A 20,359-nucleotide genomic window follows, 5' to 3' on the forward strand; every position below is an offset into this window, starting at 1 on the left:
ACCATGATGATTTGAAAAGCGATGCTAGTCGCTAGGCACCTAGGCAAGACCCAATTTAGGGTGACCTAGAACAGCCAGGCAGCCAGCCAAGGATTTCAGGCACTACAAGAACCGTACAAACTGTAGATAAGCCTGCAAAAGCGAAAACTAGTTGCTTTATGAGCTTGGTTCAGGTTCACAAGCGCACAATGCTGCCGAACAGATGGGCATGCCATATCCCTTGGGGGACTTCATGGTAAGGTTGTGAGGCTTCTGGACAAGCTTCCAGGTTGACTGCTGAGCCACTCGTGGCATCACAATGTGTGCAACCTAAGCACCTAATCACTGACCTCAAAGTATGTGCACACGACACATTACCACTTAGAATAGATATATGTTTGGTTGTATACTTGTTTAGTTTTAGACTCGGCCTTTGACCATTAAAGTCTGTACTCTCTTGATATTCACTACTACCTCTGTCCCATAATAACTTCATTTTTCAGTTTTTTGATATAATGTTTTAACTCTTCGTCTTATTTGGAATTTTTTTGCGATTAATATTCTTATTGTTACTAGATGATGAAATATGAATAGTACTTTATGCGTGACTAATTTTTTAAAGTTTTTATACAAATTTTTCAAATAAGACAAATAGTCAAACATTGGACACGGAAAAACGAAAAATGAGGTTATTATGGGACGGAGGTAGTACTTAAAATGATTTACCTTTGTTTCTTCATTTTTGATCCGATGCTTCTGTAATCTTCTGTACTATTTACTCTTTTGTGCATGCATACCTTTCACAACCAGTTCTGTTTTGGCAAAAAATAATGTGCAATAAATAAATTGTTGCTAAATAGAAAAATGGTGGTCAGGCGGTTGGACTGGTGAACCAGTGGTTCGATTTGTTCCTGTTTTTAATCACGTGTCAGGGAACCATGGACTAAGAACAATCAACCCTCTGGGATATAAACACTGGGACAACTCTTCAAATATGCATCTTTTTGCTGCAGCTAACTTTGACATATTGTATGGTACTGTACTTAGGAGCCCCATCTATTACACTCCGAGGGCCTAATGCCATTATGCTAGCCCATGTCAGCCTTACAAACCTAAACCCTACAGAAACTATATTTTCTTAGAATACTATACCTTCAAGATAAAGGTACATTATCAGTTATTACTCTCTCCAGGCATGAAAACATATTGTTATGGGCATGTTTGAAGTCAAAACCTTAAATACCAATAATTATTTTGATTGAACATGTGGAATTATGTGTAGATTTACCTTGAAAGGTACTACCTTCTGGTTTGAAAATTCTCGTCGTTTTGGACAAGGACAAGTATCCAAAAAATATCTTTGACCACTGTTTTGTATTACTATATATATATAGAAATAGCAATAATGTATGATTTATTGAAGTACTTTTAAATATTAACCTAGACATATGGTCTCCATATTTTTAAAGAAAATATTTTAGAAGTATTTATAGTCAAAGTTCTAAAAAATTGACATCAATCTTGTCCAAAACGACAATATTTTGGAACAGAGGGAGTACTTTATAATACTGTAATATCATTGGTTTTTTAAATATGTTTTGTGATGGAAAATAGTGGTCAAAGATGTAGTTTAAAGAGCATGCCAATGCCAGTGTTCAAAACAACTTGTTTTTTTTTTTTTGACTGGAGGGAGATGCCATGTACTCCTAGAATCAGGTACATGCGCTATTTTTCTTCATTGGCGATTTAAATTGAGCATTGTTAAAGTTGAAGGTGAAAAATAAAGTCTAAAGGCTTTTGAGGGATCAGTTATTACTTACCACCACTGTTGCTTTTCAGATGACATTAGGATATTGAGATAATCTCCAATTAACATGTTTGATCATTACTTTTTGTAATCATATATTCATAAAAATATTAAAAAATATATAACTAGATGCGAGTATTTTTTTTTTCTGACAGAGCTACTAAAGTTATTTCCATATAAGAAACCTGAATGTTTTATTTATTAGTCAAGATTTTGAGGTTTGGCTGTAGAATTCCAAAAGAAACTATGGACCTAGATATTCTATGGTTTATGATACAACACTTTCAATTGCGTCGAGAATCCAAAGACCTCAAAGTTCATGCTGATATAGTATGTTCAAGATTATTTATGCGTTAGATGCCTTTTGTAATTCAGGATGAAGCAGCATTGCAAATGACGGTTTGTGAGTGGTGGCTTCGTTGTTAAACACTTCTATAGCTTAGCAACCTTGTTATGTAAAGGCTATAGAAGTTATGTAAAGGCTTAGCAACCTAGATGGTTATAGTGGTTAGCTAGTTGTACCTTAGTTTAAGAGCATCTACAGGTAACCTTGTTATGTACATTAACAATGTTGAATGTGCAGTGTTTTCTGAATTTTGTCTACCATGAAGGCTTTACTCGATGACTACAGTTGACAGTTGCTATCTTTTTTTTACATTACCGATTCTGTGCCCTGGCATGCATGGGCTACTCTTTAAAAGATGCTCAGTTCAGTTGCAGTTATGAACTCAGAAACTGCACATGCCTCATGTCCTGAACCAGAATTAACTCAATGTCGGTTTAAGTTAGACATGCTAGTAGCATAGAGTTTAATCCTTTTATTTGACAGGACATGCATGGTTATGAAAGTGATCAATGATGAATTATGATTTGTCTAACACAAAATTTTCACCCTGTTTATACTACTCTGGCTACTTCTGAGGTTTTGTTTACTACATTTAACACCTTGATATGCATGTTTGGTGCTGAAATATGTAAATTTAGATATCTGACTGGAAACGTATATTTGAGTGGACGCATGGGAACCACCTTCCAGCCTAAAATGTATCCATCCTACCTAATGATATGGTGCAAATAACACCTCTCATTTTATCTCTTTGTTTTCTTTTTCAAGCGTGCAGAGGAATCTATATAACGTGAACTAAATTTGAACATTCTTTACATGAAGCAAATTTGCATTTTGTATGTGTACATGAATGAGACCAGACTTTCGTATATGTGGTCCGACTGTCCAGCCTGACACTATGTCTGAGGGAAATGTCTTCGAGTTTGATCTTGTCGCTTCATTTTAAATCCAACATATTCTGGTTTTGTACTTTGCACTCAATGTGGTTCCTACGTTGATATATATGTTACTTTCTGCTCCAATTGATCATATGTTTTGTCTCCCTACAATTTCTCTTGCTTGTCTTCTTGTAGTTGTATTGATCTGTTTTCAATTCACCTGCTGTCACCGCTCAGAATTATTAAAAAATATGATGATGTTTTCCATGTTTATCTGTTTATTATGCTAGGACACGTTTTTCATTGTTGACATTTACAAGGTGGTTGGTTGGCTTTTTCAGGGCATATTTGCAAAGGAAAAACAAATTTGTGAATAAAACTTTGATATACGTATTCTTAGCGAGCTAAAAGCTAACTTTGAAAAATAAACTATGGTGAAAAAAAACCTAAAATCTGAAGGAATAAGTCTTGGGCTGTTTGGTCTTGGTCTTGTGGTGTCCTACCCTTGTTTTTTCAGCTTTCAGCATCTAGGACAGCATCTAGGACAGGGCAGGTTGTTAGGATGCTAGGACAGGTGGTTAGGATGCTTTAGGACAGGTTATTGAGATGCTCTAGGATAGCATCTTTTAGACTAGTAGGCAGCTATAAATATGTATCCAACCCTCCCTACGGGAAGGTATGCCATTTGGTGATAAGTAAACAGAAAATTGTCCCAAGTTTAAGTGTCATCCTCTCACCAATGAGAGTAACAATTAAGATACTAATATCTGATATCAGAGCCACACTTTTCTGTAGGTTGAACATCTCTTGCTTCTCCCCTTCCCAATCTCGAGTGAGCACTCAGCCACCACCATCAGCAACACCGGCTGCTCCTCCTTCCCCTTTCCCTTTGCCTTCTCCACGCAGTAGCTCCCCGGAGGTGCGCCATGTCCGACGGACAATCTCGGCGTTCGGGCGCCTCGAGCACACGGCATCAGCAGGACGCCGAGCTCGTTGCAGCGCAAGAGTGCAGGCGAGCAGCGACACAGACCGCAGCAGCAGCAGCAAGGGCAGCAAGGCTGGCGGCAGCGGAGTTGGCGGCGATCAGGGCGGAGGCGGAAGCAGAGGACGCGGAAGATGCAGCACGTGCGGCGGAGGCTGAGGTTGAGATCTTACGCAGCAACATCAACGGCTCCATCGCCAGCGACATCACCGCCGACAGTGAGGAGCTGGCAAGAGGAAGGGCGCGGGAGCGGATAACATGGTGGGTAGCAACCCAACGCCACGGTGGCGGCGGTCTAGGGGGCCGCGCGCCCCCCGACGACGCTCCAGGCGGGGGCACACGCGGCAATGGTAGCCCAGACGGGCGCAAGCGTGCCAGCGGCAGCCCAAAGCACGCGCGCGGCGACGACGCTCCTGGTCCCGGTGATGGCAACCGGGTCTACGGAGAGCGCGGCCCTCACAGGCAGCGCGACTCTCCCTCCCCTGACCGGTGCCATGGCTACCACGGCATCCAAGCAGTGGTCAGGGACTTTGGTCCCAGTGGTGGGTGGCCTACCCTCACCAAGACCAACTACATCGAGTGGGCCGCGGTGATGAGGGTGAGGCTCTAGGTGCGGCACATGTGGGAGGCAGTTCGGTATGGCGACGTCAACTACGATGAAGACCGACGGGCATTCGATGCCCTCATCGCTGCAGTTCCGTCCGAGATGCAGTTCTCGCTTTCACAAAAGCAGCCTGCCAAGGAGGCCTGGGACGCCATCGCTGTGGCACGCATCGGCAGCGACCGCGCCCGCAGGAGCACGCTGCAAGCACTCCGCAAGGAGTGGGAGAACCTGGCATTCAAGCCAGATGAGGACATCGATGATTTTGCCCTCCGTCTCAACACTCTGTTGCAGAAGATGGTGCAGTATGGCGACGACACCTACAAACGAGGAGAGAGAGCTGTCGAGAAAGCTCTTCCGCTGGATCCCAGAGAAGTACAAGCAGATCACCCGCTCCATCGAGTCTTTGCTGGACCTCTCCATTATGACGATCGAGGAGGCGATTGGTCGCCTCAAGGTCGTCGACGACGATGAGCCATGGCCCCTCTCCGGGCCCATCACCATTGGCGGGAAGCTCCATCTCACTCGGGAGCAGTGGGAGGCCTGCCAGGGTGATGGAAAAAAGGGGGAGTCCTCCTCGGTAGGCGGCCGCAAGTGCGGCAATCTGCGCAAGGGGTGCGGAGGCATCCAGGTCAGGTTGCGAGGACGCATCCGGGGTGGAGCCCACAGAGGCGTCCAGGGCGGCGCCACCGGCAACCACAGGCCGACGCAACCACAGGCCGACGCGAGACGACGCCTGCCGCAACTGTGGCAAGTCTGGCCACTGGGCCAAGGACTGCCGACAACCACGACAAGGCCAGGCCAACGTTGCACAAGTGGAGGAGGAAGAACCGGCCCTGCTCCTGGCACACGCAAGCATCGAGCTATCTCCAGCGGCACCGGCTGCATCGGCTTTCCTCCACCTAGAAGAGCCGAAGGCACGCGCCCTTCTTGGCGACGACTCCAACAACGACAAGACTGATGGGTGGGTCCTCGACACCGGGGCCACCCATCACATGACCGGTCGACCCCCTTCACCGAGCTTGATCTCAGCGTCCGAGGCTTCATCAAGTTTAGGGATGCCTCTGGCATGGATATCAAGGGCATCGGCTCCGTCATCTTCACCACCAAGTCCGGCGAGCACAGGGTGCTCACCGGAGTCTACTACATCCCGCGCTGAGGAACTCCATCATCAGCATTGGATAACTGGAAGAAGAGGAAGGCTCATGCGTGGTGATCAAGAACGGAGTCATGAGGATTTGGGATCGGCACAAGATCAGGGAGCGCCGTGGTCGCCTCCTTGTCAAGGTAATCAAAGGCAATAACCGACTCTACATCCTCAACGTGCAGGTAGCACAACCCGTGTGCCTTGCCGCCCGCCGGGACGACGAGGTGTGGCAGTGGCACGAGCGCTTCGGCTATCTCCACTTCGAGGCCCTGAAGCGGCTCAGTACCAAGGAGATAGTGCGAGGCATGCCATGCCTTGACCACGTGGAGCAGTTCTGCGACGTCTACGTGTTAACGAAGCAGAGGCGGCTCCCCTTTCCCCATCAGACGAGCTTCCGAGCCAAGGAGCGGCTCGAGCTCGTGCACGGGGACTTGTGTGGCCCGGTGACTCCGGCCACACCAGGAGGACGACGCTTCTTTCTTGCTGCTCGTCGACGACCTCTCCCGCTACATGTGGGTGACGATCCTCGGTAGCAAGGAAGAGGCTGCGGACGCCATCAGGCGCACGCAGGCTGCTGTGGAGGCGGAGTGCGGCCGCAAGTTGCGCGTCCTGCGCACCGACAACGACGGCGAATTCACGGCGGCTGAATTCGCGTCGTACTGTGCCGATGAAGGTATTTACCGCCACTACCCCGCGCCGTATAGCCCGCGGCAGAACGGCGTCGTTGAGCGGCGCAACCAGACGGTTGCGGGGATGGCTCGAGCCCTCCTCAAGCAGAGAGGGATGCCGGCTCTCTTCTGGGGGGAGGCGGTGGTGACGGCTGTCTACATCCTCAACCGCTCACCTACCAAGGCTCTCGATGGCAGGACGCCGTACGAGGCTTGGCATGGGCGCAAGCCATCGGTCTCCCACCTGCAAGTCTTCGGCTGCCTCGCGTTCGCCAAGGAGCTTGGCCACATTGGCAAGCTCGACGACAGGAGCGCCCTAGGGGTGTTCATCGGCTACACGGAGGGCTCGAAGGCCTACCGCATCCTCGACCCGAAGACACAGCGTGTGCGTACGACGCACGACGTGGTGTTCGACGAAGGGCGAGGATGGACATGGGACAAGACGGTGGACAACGGCTCTACTCCAACGTACAACGACTTCACCGTCGAGTAAATCCACTTCAAGAAAGCTGGGGCAGTGGGCAGCTCCCCTTCACCGAGCGTGCCTACCCCAGCCTTCGAGTCTCCACCAACTCCGGCACCCGTCACTTCGGCAGCGCCATGCTCTCGAGCCACGACTTCGGCTGCGCCAAGCTCTTTGCCGACACCACCACAGCCGGCGACCCCACGCGCTCTGACGCCAACAGCCACCCCTCAGGGCACGTCCACACCAACACCAGCTCACGTCGAGCGCAGCCCGGTGCAGTTCGCTACTTCGCTCTCACATGATGAGGAGCGCATCGACGCCTACCATGATGGAGAACCCTTGCGGTACCGTACGATGGAGGACCTCCTCGGCGATCAGCCGGTGCCAGGACTGGTGCCTCATGACCTGGAGGAACAGTTGCACCTTGCGTGCGACGACGGCGAGCCTCGATCCTTCACAGAGGCCGAGAGACACGCGGCATGGCGCACCGTGATGAAGGCGGAATTGGACGTGGTGAAGGAGAATCGCACCTGGGAGCTTGCTGACCTCCCTCATGGTCATCGTGCGATCTCCCTTAAGTGGGTGTTCAAGCTAAAGAGGGATGAAGCCGGAGCCATCGTCAAGCACAAGGCTCGCTTGGTGGCACGTGGTTTCGTGCAGCAGGAGGGGATCGACTTCGACGATGCCTTCGCCCCCATGGCACGGATAGAATCTGTGCGACTCCTTGCGCTGGCAGCTCAGGAAGGCTGGCGCGTCCATCACATGGATGTCAAGTCGGCGTTCCTCAACGGCGACTTGAAGGAGGAGGTTTACGTGCACCAGCCGCCGGGTTTTGCGATCCCCGGCAAGGAGGGCAAGGTGCTACGCCTGCACAAGGCTTTGTACGGCCTGCGGCAGGCACCGAGGGTGTGGAATGCCAAGTTGGATTCCACGCTCAAGAGGATGGGCTTCGAGCCAAGCCCACACGAGGCGGCTATCTACCGGCGGGGAAATAGAGGAAATACCTTACTGGTGGGTGTTTATGTTGATGACTTGGTGATCACCGGCACCAAGGATACGGAGGTGGCAGCGTTCAAGGAAGACATTAAGGCCACTTTCCAGATGAGTGACTTAGGGCCCCTCTCTTTCTATCTGGGAATCGAGGTGCACTAAGATGACTCCAGGATCACACTTCGCCAGACTGCCTACGCCAAGCGCGTCGTTGAGCTAGCTGGGCTCAACGATTGCAACCCAGCCCTCACCCCGATGGAGGAGAGGCTGAAGCTGAGCCGGGACAGCACAGCGAAGATGGTGGACACTACGCAGTACCGACGTCTTGTGGGGAGCCTTCGCTATCTTACCCACACACGGTCGGACTTGGCGTTCTTCGTCGGCTACGTTAGTCGGTTCATGCAGCGACCGACGACGGAGCACCAGCAGGCTGTGAAGAGGATCATCCACTACGTTGTGGGGACTCTCGACCACGATCACTACTACCCGAGGTGCCCTGGAAAGGCATAGTTTATTGGGTACACCGACAGTGACCACGCTGGCGACATCGAGACTAGCAACAGCACGAGCGGGATTCTCTTCTTCCTCGGCAAGTGTCTCGTTAGCTGGCAATCGGTCAAGCAGTAGGTGGTGGCCCTATCTAACTGCGAGGCCGAGTACATAGCGGCCTCCACTGCTTCGACCCAGGCACTCTGGCTTGCTCGACTGCTCGGTGATCTCCTCGGCAGAGACACTGGAGCGGTGGAGCTTAGGGTGGACAGCAAGTCCGCTCTGGCCCTGGCAAGGAATCCCGTTTTTCACGAACGGAGCAAGCACATCCGGGTGAGGTACCACTTCATCCGAGGCTACTTAGAGGAAGGGAGCATCAAGGCGAGCTACATCAACACCAAGGATTAGCTTGCGGACCCCTTGGGAGGATCAAGTTCCTTGAGCTTTGCTCCCGGATCGGGATGGTTCAACTTTCCCACAAGACGACGCACAAGACTTAGGGGGAGAATGAAGGAATAAGTCTTGGGCTGTTTGGTCTTGGTCTTGTGGTGTCCTACCCTTGTTTTTTCAGCTTTCAGTTACTAGGACAACATCTAGGACAGGTTGTTAGGATGTTCTAGAACAGGTGGTTAGGATGCTCTAGGACAGGTTGTTGAGATGCTCTAGGACATCATCTTTTAGACTAGTAGGCAGCTATAAATATGTGTCCAACCCTCCCCGGGAAGGTATGACATTTGGTGATAAGTAAACAGTAAATTGCCCCAAGTTTGAGTGTCATCCTCTCACCAATGAGAGTAACAATTAAGATATTAACAAAATCAACTTCAAATTTTGGTTTATAAGCATAAGTTGAAGTAAAAAGATGGGGCTGTTACCTTTTGTGTTTAACAAGGTTACCTTTTTCTTTTAAAAGCTTGGTTTTCAGAGTCTATGAAATTACCACTAGCCAGCTCAGATACTCCTAGATGAGTGATTTCAGTGTTGTCAATTTTTGCCTGTCTGTTTTTATTAGATCATTTGGGCTTCAAATTTCTTTTCATCTCTCCCACACATTATCCCACCAATGAGGCAAAAAGTGGTAAACTAGTCCTTTATCCCCCATATTTCATTCCTTGCACCATCCTTTTGCTCCTATACCCCATCCACTCAAATTTCCTTCTCAAATCTTCTCTAGACTAGAGAATCAAAACCTAAAACTAATCCTTGTTGTCTTTCCTATCCTCGCTTCCCCTAATCCTTCAGGATATGCAACTGCTTCCCTAGTTCCCTACCATGGAGCAACAAGTCGCTGCAACTGAGCTGCAATAATATTGGCTGGTATGGTTTTTATCACTGGGAGTTAACTGCTTGTTGTCATCAATCCCAGCCCTGTACGAATTACTTTCTTTAAATTGTATTTATGTTCTTTTTTTACATGGTGACTGACTTGCATCGTTGCATGCATTTTTTTTCTTCTTTATAGAAATAATTTGCATAATTGGTTGAGAATGAAATATCTAATCTAATTACTATGCATGTAGATCAATCAGGAAAGGGCATGATAAAGCAGATTGCAAGTTGCAACACTGTCATTCTGACATCGACTCCGGTGAACCTGCCTTTTGAGACTCTTTTCATCAATTAATACATTTACATTCATTTCCTATACATGCTCCACCTGGAAATTCTAAATTTCTTCAGCACCGTATTGCCCATCTGGGATCAGTACATCTGCACATCGGATTGTATCCATCAAGTAATTGTTGACAGAGTCAAGATCAATTGATACATTATATTCTTGTCCCATACATGTTCCACTTGGAAATTTGACATTTCTTAGGCATCATATTGTCTTAGGATCAACCTCTTCACATCAGATTATATCCACACGTAGGTGCAGTAAATCGTGAGCAGAGTCCAGAGGCTGATAAGTGATAACAGCATGCCAAGTTGCACATTCACCTAATTAATATTGTCAAAACAACGCTTTCCACAAGTTCACACGCAAGATTGCTGGTATTGCTGTGTGGAGTTCTAACTTTTTTGTTTCTGCTATAAACACGAAATTAGTTCCTTGAGTCGTCAGATGAGTTCGTTGATCTTCTACACTGCTCGATTTCTCATTGATGTACATTAGAAAATACAATGTTCTCTGTTTGAACCTGACATCATGATTGTCTCTTATTTCTCTCATGTCCACCCATTCTTCTACTTGTTGAGTCGAATTGGACTTGAATTCAACTTGTCAAGCAAAACTGAGCAAACAGGTGTACACCCGAACTATACAAATACGCAGGAAATGCCTTATAGATATGTAAATACAACTAGCTATACAATAGATCTAGGCTTCTAGCACTACCATTTCAGTGGTAGTTTTCTTCATGTATCGTTACACTCTTAAGCATTCTCGTTTTTTCGATTTTGTTTATCCTTATAAACCAAAAAATAAATTTTAAGAAGTTGATTTTAGAGTTTTTATCATAATTTATTTATTATTATTTACTTTTAGATTACTAAGAATATGTATATAAAATTTTATGCATAAATTATTTTTCATTTGTAAATATATCCCAAAGATAAGCCTCAAGATAGCTGATACTAGAGCTATCAAGTCTTTACTATGTGAGTTACCATATTTGCTAAAAAGATATGCGGTTGCTGCCAATGCGATGTTGTGAAAAATACTGATCAAACCAGTCCGGAGGCGAAAGGTGAACTTAATTTTGAAGTGTTCAAGATTGTAAAAATCTATGAATTTGCAGAGCCCAGCGATGATGTATGGAAATTGGCAAAGGTTGTAAATAGGCAGTTTTCCAAAAAAAAAAAAAAAAAAAAAGAAAAGAAACCTCACTACGTGTAGCTGGTGGGAAACCAAACTCTAGAGCCATAGGATAGAAAACTTCACGGTCGCCTGTTTCCATTCCAATATTGACAAAATAAAGGAAACAGTTCTTTCAACTTGTGCCAGAAGACGAGCATCATAATTGCTTAGATTTAGGCTGTGTTCGGCAGTAGGCTTAATAACCCAGATTTCTCTTTTTTTCCATACGTATGTTTTCCAAACTGCTAAACGGTGTATTTTTTACGAAAATTTTATATAGAAAAGTTGCTTTAAAATATCATACCAATCTATTTTTTATTTTTTATAATTAATAATTAATTAATCATGCAATAATCTATTACTACATTTTTCGCGCCGCATAACTTATCTCAAAAGTACCCCAAACGAACGTAACCTTAGAGATACTCACCCATATCTTTTTACTTCTGTTTATACTTATAAGCCAAAATTTAAATATTTAATCTCAAATTTAGAGTTGATTTTGTGTTTTTTCACCAAAGATTATTTCCCAACCTTGGCTCTTATGTTGCTAGGAGTATATATATAAAATTTTTATTCATAAATTATATTTTATTGTAAATATGTTGTTTGAAATCACCTCCCTATACACCTTGCTTGAACTGTGTGACAAAGTAGAAGGAAAAATGACATTTACAAATGTGAGTGATACCTACACAATTGAACAAGTTTAGGAACATCTAGCCTAACTCTATGATGACAACTACCTTGAATTCCTATATATTATTCTGTTTACAAAATCAAATTAAGGAGTTCACTTCTTAATCATTGCCCTGTCTTCATGGGAGTCGTACCAGAAAATGGAGCCCTTTGGTTGGTTTGATAGTTTCTTTAGCTAATACTAGTTTCTAAAGCCTAGCTACCTCTTGCGCGCTGATACAATATTTGTCTTGTGGACAAAGAAAGCTACCTAGTAGGAAAGAGACAAGAGCAAGCATGAGCTCTCTTTTGTACATGTACCAAACACATCTCCCTGGGTTTTGGTTAAACTCAAGGTATGTGCTCAAGAAAAGAAAATGCATTCATAGCTAGTTCAAACTTGGCGCGAACTGATGACACCGAGTAGGATGGACACCCCTGATCTAGAAGATCAAGATTGGTGTTTAATTTGTTAATTTGTACATAATTTGTTAGTTAAAGACTGGCGTGTGCTATGTATGTGTGGATGTACGCAAACCCTTTTGATGGGGTTGTTGTGAAAATTAAAAACATTCACCGGCGGTGGAGATCTGATTCTGAAACATCACAAGGGCATTATTTCCATTGTTTAGACATAGTAATTCGTTTGAGCTGGGTTTTTTTTTGGCCTACATGCTAAGCATTGTACCCGTGCTTTGCATTGCAATGTGCAAGCTCAAATAATTCAAGTAGGTATGTACAATATGTTCTGAGATTAATAAATAAATATAATAGTCTAAAAGAAAAGTTTGGAATACCTATAATCATATGAAACAAATGTTCTCATATACATTACTAATATGCAAATAATGCAACATTTAGTGAAATAAAAACACGTTTTACGTTTCAGGCCGTTGCCATATCATTGATTTAGCATTAACAGGGGTCAAAGGGTGTTGGCATCATTGTCTTTGGTGCTGAGACATGGACCTCGGCGCTAATATCATGGAGCCGAGCAAAAGAGGTCCATTTTTTGGTTGAAGTTTTCTTGAGTTTCTATTTATGATAAAAGTTTTCTAAAAACACTATAATGTAAAAAGTTCAGCTTGGTAAAGCTTGCTGGCCGGCCGACTCATGGGGGCTTGGCAGAAGAAGGATGATGGTGGCTACTTCATGTTCATGCACTGTTACATGAGCCAGGGTTGATCATCATATTGTGGTGGCATACTTTCCAAGATCCTAAATAGTCTATTTGATGTAGAAAATCTTTATATGAGATTTCTAAAGCAATTTCTTTAATTTTGTATTAGTTAATTCAATTGTTTATATTCTTAAATAACTTTGGCAAAAAAAAACAATATAAAAATATAAAAATCTCATAAGAAAACGGGGGATGGATGGTATTAGCCTTTTGGTGGGTGAGAAATCTTCCCAATCTCATTTGACAAGTGAGCCCAGACAGTAGGAAAATACAAGCCTGAAGCCTTATGAATCCAGATTCCCAATCTACAAGACTACAAACCCAGATAACGAATTACATAGCTAGGAAGCCCATGCACACACATCAAAAAGTAAAATACAGGACGTAATCTTTAGTGACGCCATAGACCATGCTGGTGCCCAGATATGGATGTGATACACCGCAGTGTGGAATAATTGGAGTCAGGTGGTTATCTTTTGGCTTATTAGAGTAATAACCGATACGATATGTTTATAAACGAAAAATAATTTGTGAATAATTTTTTTATATTTATGTTCTTAGCTGTCTAAGACAAGGCTGAAAAATAAACTATGATGAAAAAACCTTAAAATAAACTTCAAATTAAAAATTAAAAATTTAAAGCATATTCCTTCCGTTCCACATTTTAAGACTTTTTGGTCTTGCCTAGATTCATATATATACTAATTAATCTAGACATATATACATATATATACATAGCACATACAGTACATGGATGAATCTAAGCAATCTCGAAAAGTCTTATAATATAGAACGGATGGGATTAGCTTATAAGCAGAAGCATAAGCAAAAAGAAGGTGAAATAATCTGATCAATTCTTCCTAAGATTTGGATATATGGACTCATAGTACTCGCAATGAATTTTGGAATCTGCAGCTAGCAACCAAAGAGCAATATAGGCAGGGGCGACAAGGGAGGGCCCTTTCAGGATTCGGGAGAAGACTCCAAGGGAGAAATCAGTGACTCCAGAAAAAGATAGATTGAAACAGAGGTAAGCTAGACCCAGTTGGAGTGAAGTAGTCATCAATTAATCCAATCAAGATTGAAAAGAACACTTGATTTCTCACTGTTTTGGGGGTTATTGTTGAGAAATCGTTGTCACTACTAGCTCTGTATGCCCTTTCTGTTTCTCCCAAGTCATGAACAAATAACATGCTTGTGCGTGCGTTTAATCCCACATAAAAGATTATTAGAAAGACGAACCAACTTGAAAGGCGGAAATTGTTTAAATCAATTGTAAAGTCGTACGTAAAAGGAGACAATAAAAAAAAGCCACAAAGGCAACTCCAAAGTAATTTAGTTATCCATTTTAAAACGGATGTTGTAGAAAGATGAGATAAACTATAAACTCATTGTAGGGAGAGGAGACCAATAAGATGATTCCTATGAACGACTATCTCGATAAGAAACAGCAACATCACAATACCACTGGATAGAATGGCAAGAGCGATGGTTCTACTTTCATTACCATCACAACTATTGTTGCATTGTATGTTATTTTTATTTGATGATTTTGGCTCCCATCGTTTCGCTTTTTGGTGGAATAAGCGAAAACGTGTTTTTGCAAACGAAAAATAATTTGAAGGTAAAACTTTTATATACGTGTCCATAGCGACTCAAAAGCGAAATGTGTAAAAGAAACCACGATGAAAAAACCACAAAATCAAGTTTAAAATTAAGTTCCAAAATTCAAATTTTGGCTTATAAGCAGTTGCAACTGCGAAACGATGGAGCCCTTTATTTTTTTTATGGACAAATAAAATAGACATAGTTGTTTCCATTGTTTACAATGTACCATGTCTAGTTCGCTTACTTTTGTTATAAAAAGTAATTTGTTTGGATATGTTACTCTGGTTTGCATTACCATTGCTATGGTTGGCGTTATCATCGATCATTGTGGTTTACGTTATCAATGTTGTGGTTTACATGGTTTATTAGAAATTAAGTTTATGAAAAAAATGGTACTGTTTCTAACAAATGAGAACCAAAGCTAGAGAAAACACGAGAGAGCCTATATTAAATTTGTATTATAATACTATGTTTAAAGTAACATGCATGGCGTTTGAAATTGAGATAGTCTCCAAGATATATATATATAACATTAATTAACTACTGAAATATTAATCCATTCCTACAAATTAAACCTAACAAAATTGTAGGTTTAATTGTAGAAAATACTTGTTGAATCAGATATATTCATATGATTAGTTTACTTGAGAACGAGATAAACTATCATAAACAATACTATAAATTATTGCTTTTGATGAGTGAATCAACAATATTTTAATTGATACAAATTCAGGAAATGTCTCCCCATCTAGAAGTAGCCCATACCTTATGCAAGTAGCCATAAATATGCCAATAAGAAAATATGAAAAGCGACCATGCATAGGAGATTAACAGGCCAGGCCGCCAGGGCAAAAAAATGGAACCAAATCGAGTTGGTTAGAGAACACAGGAACTTATGGAGACCGGGTAGCAAAAAATGAGGTTAAGAATGTACATAATCCGTACATAGCTGGCCAAGAAGCTGTGGAAACATTTCCATATTGGTTGGTATTGACAATCTCACACATGCATGCAGGTAAGCCACATCCCACTACTCAGGTATGCATCCATCCATCCATGCAAGAAAATGAAAAGGCTCCATCCTATCCTTGTCACAAACTCACAAAACTTCAAACTGACAACATGACAAAAGTCATGATACATGACAATGACAATACCTAGTAGCTTTGCATGCATGTATATATGCACATGATCGTATCTCCCCAACCCCAAAGGCCAAAAGATAAAGTTGTTGTGTGTACGGGTAGATGGATGTACTTGTGCATCGGCATATTATTTATCTATGTGATCGTTTGAAAATATAGCCCCCTTTAGGTTTTGATACCGTCTCAAAATAATATTTTTTTAATCAATAATATTTTTTTAAAATATATTATTTTAAACAAAAAGTGTTATATAGTTTAAAATATTTAGATTAGTATTATTCTAAAGACAACTACTCCCTCCGTCTTTTCTATTTAACACCATTAAGTTTTGATTCTCTATTGGACCATTCACCTTATTTAAAAATATTTTTTTTATTTGATTGATAAGTAAAATAGCTTTAATCCTTACTTATAAATTTTCATATTTACATGGAATTTTTGAATAAATCGAATAGTGAAATCTAGATCTAAAATTTGACCATATCAAGGATAAAAAACTAGAGGGATTATATTGTAGGAACGAATGAGAAACTATGTACCTGCTTCATCTATTGTAAAATATTAGCATTTCAGATATTTGAATCTTATATAAAAATATAAACATTTCTAAAGTAGCATAGTCTATTTTCCACCCTCGTCATCGTATCATTCTTTTCTTAACCCTAATCACTATTTTAAAGGCCTAGAAATACTTATAGCCAGTAGACCGCAATTATTTCTAGAAATACTTATAGCCGGTGTTGGAAGCTTGTGTGTGTGTCTGGCCATTTCTCCCCATGCTCACCTACCTTCCCAAACCCCGCAAAATCTTGCCCCTGACAGATGCCGATGCGGAAAGCCCACATTTTTCTCCATGCGGTTGTGACTTGCCGCCCCGCCGCGCCGCACGCGCTACATAAGCTTGCCTCCGCGCGCTCGCCGCTTCGGCTTTCAACGGCGCGGCCACCTAATCAAAACCGACAAGTTACATCAAATCCATGGCGGGCGTGGTGGAGAGTGTGCAGCAGTGCGACCAGCCTCCGAGCAAGCAGCTGGCCGGCGCCGTGCGCGGCAAAGTGGAGGCGGCGGAGGCTGCGGCGGTGGCGGCGGCGGCGTCGCTGAGGATTTTTGGGTACGAGGTGGGCGCTGCTGGTGGTGGTGGTGGCGGAGGCGTGGTGGCGGCGGCGGCGGGCGCAAGGAGGGAGGCGGCGGACGTGGTGGTTGGGGCGGGGCGGAGGTTCGAGTGCCAGTACTGCTGCCGCGAGTTCGCCAACTCGCAGGCGCTGGGCGGGCACCAGAACGCGCACAAGAAGGAGCGGCAGCAGCTGAAGCGGGCGCGGCTCCAGCTCGCCGTCGCCGCCGGGGCAGCGGCGACGGCGGGCATGGGGTTTGCAGCGCAGGCGCCGCCGCAGCCGGGGCACGTGATCGCCCTGGGACACGCCGCGGGCGGCTCGGTGGCGGCCTACGCGGCGCCGGCGGGCGCGCTGCCCAGGTGGGTCTACCTCGCGCACCACCTGCAGCCCGCGGCGGCGGTCGGCCTGCCGTTCCACCACCACGCTGTTCAGGCGGCCGCCGGCGGCGGCGCGTGCCACGGTGACGTCGAGACGACGACGCGGCTGCTCAGCAGCGTCGCTGCGGGGCGGGCCAGCAGCGGCAGCAGCGCTCACTCGTACGAGGTGTGTGCTCCTTCCGCTCCGGCGGATGACGGCGACGAGGAAGCCTCGGCGATGGGGCTGGACCTCCATCTCAGTCTAGCTCCGGCGAGCTCGGCGTGATCTGATCGACTCGGTAGCAAGTCCGGCGCCTCGCCGACGACGACGAATTAACATGTATTGTTCTCGTGTGTATCCCTTCATTAATTTTCTTCCCATTTTTTTAGGGCAAACCCTGTTATATTTTCGTTAATTGTTCGCAGCACATCTCGCAACAAACGCAAGGTTGAGAGATAAATATATACGATCGAGCTTGGCCAATCATCAAGCTAAATACTCTTATATTTGTATACTTATACAGTTGCCTCCACTGCGTTTGGTGTAACTATAGTTAATTCCCTCTTTTCTTACAAAGCCATGGCATCTTAATACATAGAACTGCTAACATAAACTTTGGATAGATTTCTTCAAGATTCCCAACCTTAGGATTTGCTTTGTGGTTAGTGCTCTAGTGACCCTAGCTCCTCCTCATGTAGCTCTAACCCTTAATTTCTCCACTAGCCCGCAACTCTAACAAGTGGCATTGGAGTTAGCGTTTAGGTTTTTGGGGGTTGATCGAGGGGAGAGATCGCAGGGGTGGGGGAGGAGGAAGAAGGAACGGTGTTGGTGGTGGTGGCAAAATAAAGTAAGTGGCATCTTCTATGACAAATTGACAGGAGTCGCCGGAGACAAGGAAGATGTTAACTTGAGTAACTGAGAATGGGTATGGACTTCCGACTCTTGCGACACTAGGTGGTGGCGGCGTAGGATGTGGTTAGAGATAGCAACAGAGAATTCACCGTCGAGGATCACCATCGGGTCCCCGTTCCCACAATGATAAATTTTTCCGTCCCACGTCGTCAACCATGATGGGGGCTATATTTAACCCATCCCTGGTCATCGCAGAGAAAAATTCCCCATCGGTTTTCCGGCCCCGTGATGCGCTAGCTGAGGTGGTGGGTGGCCGGCCGGCAGGCATAGGTCGGCGGTCGGGCAGCGTGCCGGTAGGCCGCGGGCAGGTGACGGAGAGGACAACATGTAGGCTTTGGCGGATGGACGCTGGAAGAGAGGGGCGACTTGCGTCGGCATTGGCGGAGAGGGGCAACGCGTCTCAGCATCGGCGAAGAGGACGGCGCGCATCGACGGGTAATGAAGAGGGCGGTGCGCATCGGCGGGCGGCGGAGAGGGTGGTGCATCGACCAACGGAGAGGGCAGTGCGTCTCGGTGTTGATGGATAGGGGCGGTGCACGTCAGCGGAGAGGGCGTCGTGCATCGGTGGGGGACGGAGAGGGCAGCGCGTGGAGGCCATGGGAGAGGGGCGACGGGCGGAGTCAAGTGGAGATGTGGAGTACTAGAGTGGATAGGGTTGTTGAGTAGGGTTTTGCTTTATATACCACGGTTATTGTGCATTTGTGCTTCATGTTTTTATCCAAACCATATATAAAGTATATATTTAGTCCTTCTACGATGTTAACGGGTCAGTGCGGGAAACGGGGATAGGGAGTGGTGCACCGTTCCCGCCCCCGCCATTCCCGATAGGCAGGGGCGGAGCTACAGTACAATGGACGGGGTCACCCGACCCCAATGACCTTCGATAAAATCCATTGTTATATTGTTTAGGCAGTTAAGATCATATTAAAAATTAAGTAAGATTAGTGTATTCTGACCCCGGTGACCCCCAATGAACTATTTTTTTAGCTCTGCCCCTGCCGACAGGGATGAGTTTCGAACCATTTGATTTCCCATGGATAATAGATATCAACCGTCTCGTTTTTTAATGGGTGAATTCACGACGAAGAATCGGTGATCGGGTCCCCTTGCCATCTCTAGATGTGGCTGAGTAAGTGAAAGAGAGTGAAGAATGAGGAGAGTACTTTACAGTTAAAGGGGATGCATGAATCGTAAAGAGATCGAATGGTCTATAAATTGCAAGATTTGGGAGGAGTTACGTATCTGATTTACTTAGACAGCCGCTTACCTTAATTATCTTTATATTTAAATGTAGATTATGTTCCTCTTCACCATCATCACGATTGCAATATTACATTGAGTTAAGAATAAATTGCACTCTATATGGGGGCAAAGTGCACCTAGTTTCAATTTACTTTTGGCTTAGCACATACTTTACTTTTTATCAGGTTGTGTTTAAATAAGTTTTAGTTAGCACTAGGATACATCACTAAACCCATAAAACTTCTTGCTCTCATTAAAAAAAATCAATTTCTAGAAATATATCTGGACTAGCACTATGTCCAGATTCATCCCCAAAATCATTTTTGTAGGATAGGGGATTGCAAATTTTGTTAAAACTTTGTGACACATGTTGTGGTCTAAATTTTTAAAAAATCTTAAAGGCATATTTATTATAATTTTTCAATTATATGAAAATATAAGTACAAAGTGAAATTTACCCTAATGCAAGTGAGAATATGCACGAAAGTGCTATTTACTCTCATATTTTACGAGATAAAGTTTTAATATCACGTGCGTGATAATAGCTATGATTCAAAAGGTATAGCAAAGATCTATACAAGAACTTTCTATTTAACAACCAGTCTCACACAAGTCTCCATTCTCTTGTCCTAAAATAAACAAATCTAGCACTGTATAGGCCCCATAGTTCAGTACTAGGTTATTTTATTTTGGGATGAATGAAGTTTTACCATGGCAAATGTGCCAGCAAGAATGAGCAGGGTTCCATTTACCGTGGAGGTGGCTAAAACCACTCATCTAGGGTAGCACGATTATCGGCGATAATCACAGAAATACCGTATAAATTTAAATTTGAAATTTTTGTTGGAAATACCGTGGTAGGGAGTGATAATAGCATGGTTTGTAACGATTATCATTGTGGTTTTGGCGAAAATGATAATCTCAGTTGTTTTGCAGTATAAATAATCGTGGTTTTGTGCGAAAACCACATGA

General features: G+C 44.5%; 1 protein-coding gene across 1 annotated transcript; it reads left to right on the forward strand.

The window, feature by feature from the left end:
- The first annotated feature begins 16,698 nt into the window (after positions 1-16,698).
- On the forward strand, positions 16,699-17,793 carry LOC121053306 (zinc finger protein 6-like). The gene has a single exon (XM_040520089.1). The coding sequence runs from the start codon at positions 16,742-16,744 to the stop codon at positions 17,516-17,518; it is 777 nt and encodes a 258-aa protein (XP_040376023.1). The 5' UTR covers positions 16,699-16,741; the 3' UTR covers positions 17,519-17,793.
- The last annotated feature ends 2,566 nt before the right edge of the window (positions 17,794-20,359 follow it).

Source organism: Oryza brachyantha, chromosome 1 (assembly GCF_000231095.2).
Source record: "Oryza brachyantha chromosome 1, ObraRS2, whole genome shotgun sequence".
Lineage (NCBI taxonomy): Eukaryota > Viridiplantae > Streptophyta > Magnoliopsida > Poales > Poaceae > Oryza > Oryza brachyantha.

Bases quoted from the DNA above. Each gene is read 5' to 3' on its own strand.
- LOC121053306 (XM_040520089.1), top strand. From the start codon at position 16,742: ATGGCGGGCGTGGTGGAGAGTGTGCAGCAGTGCGACCAGCCTCCGAGC.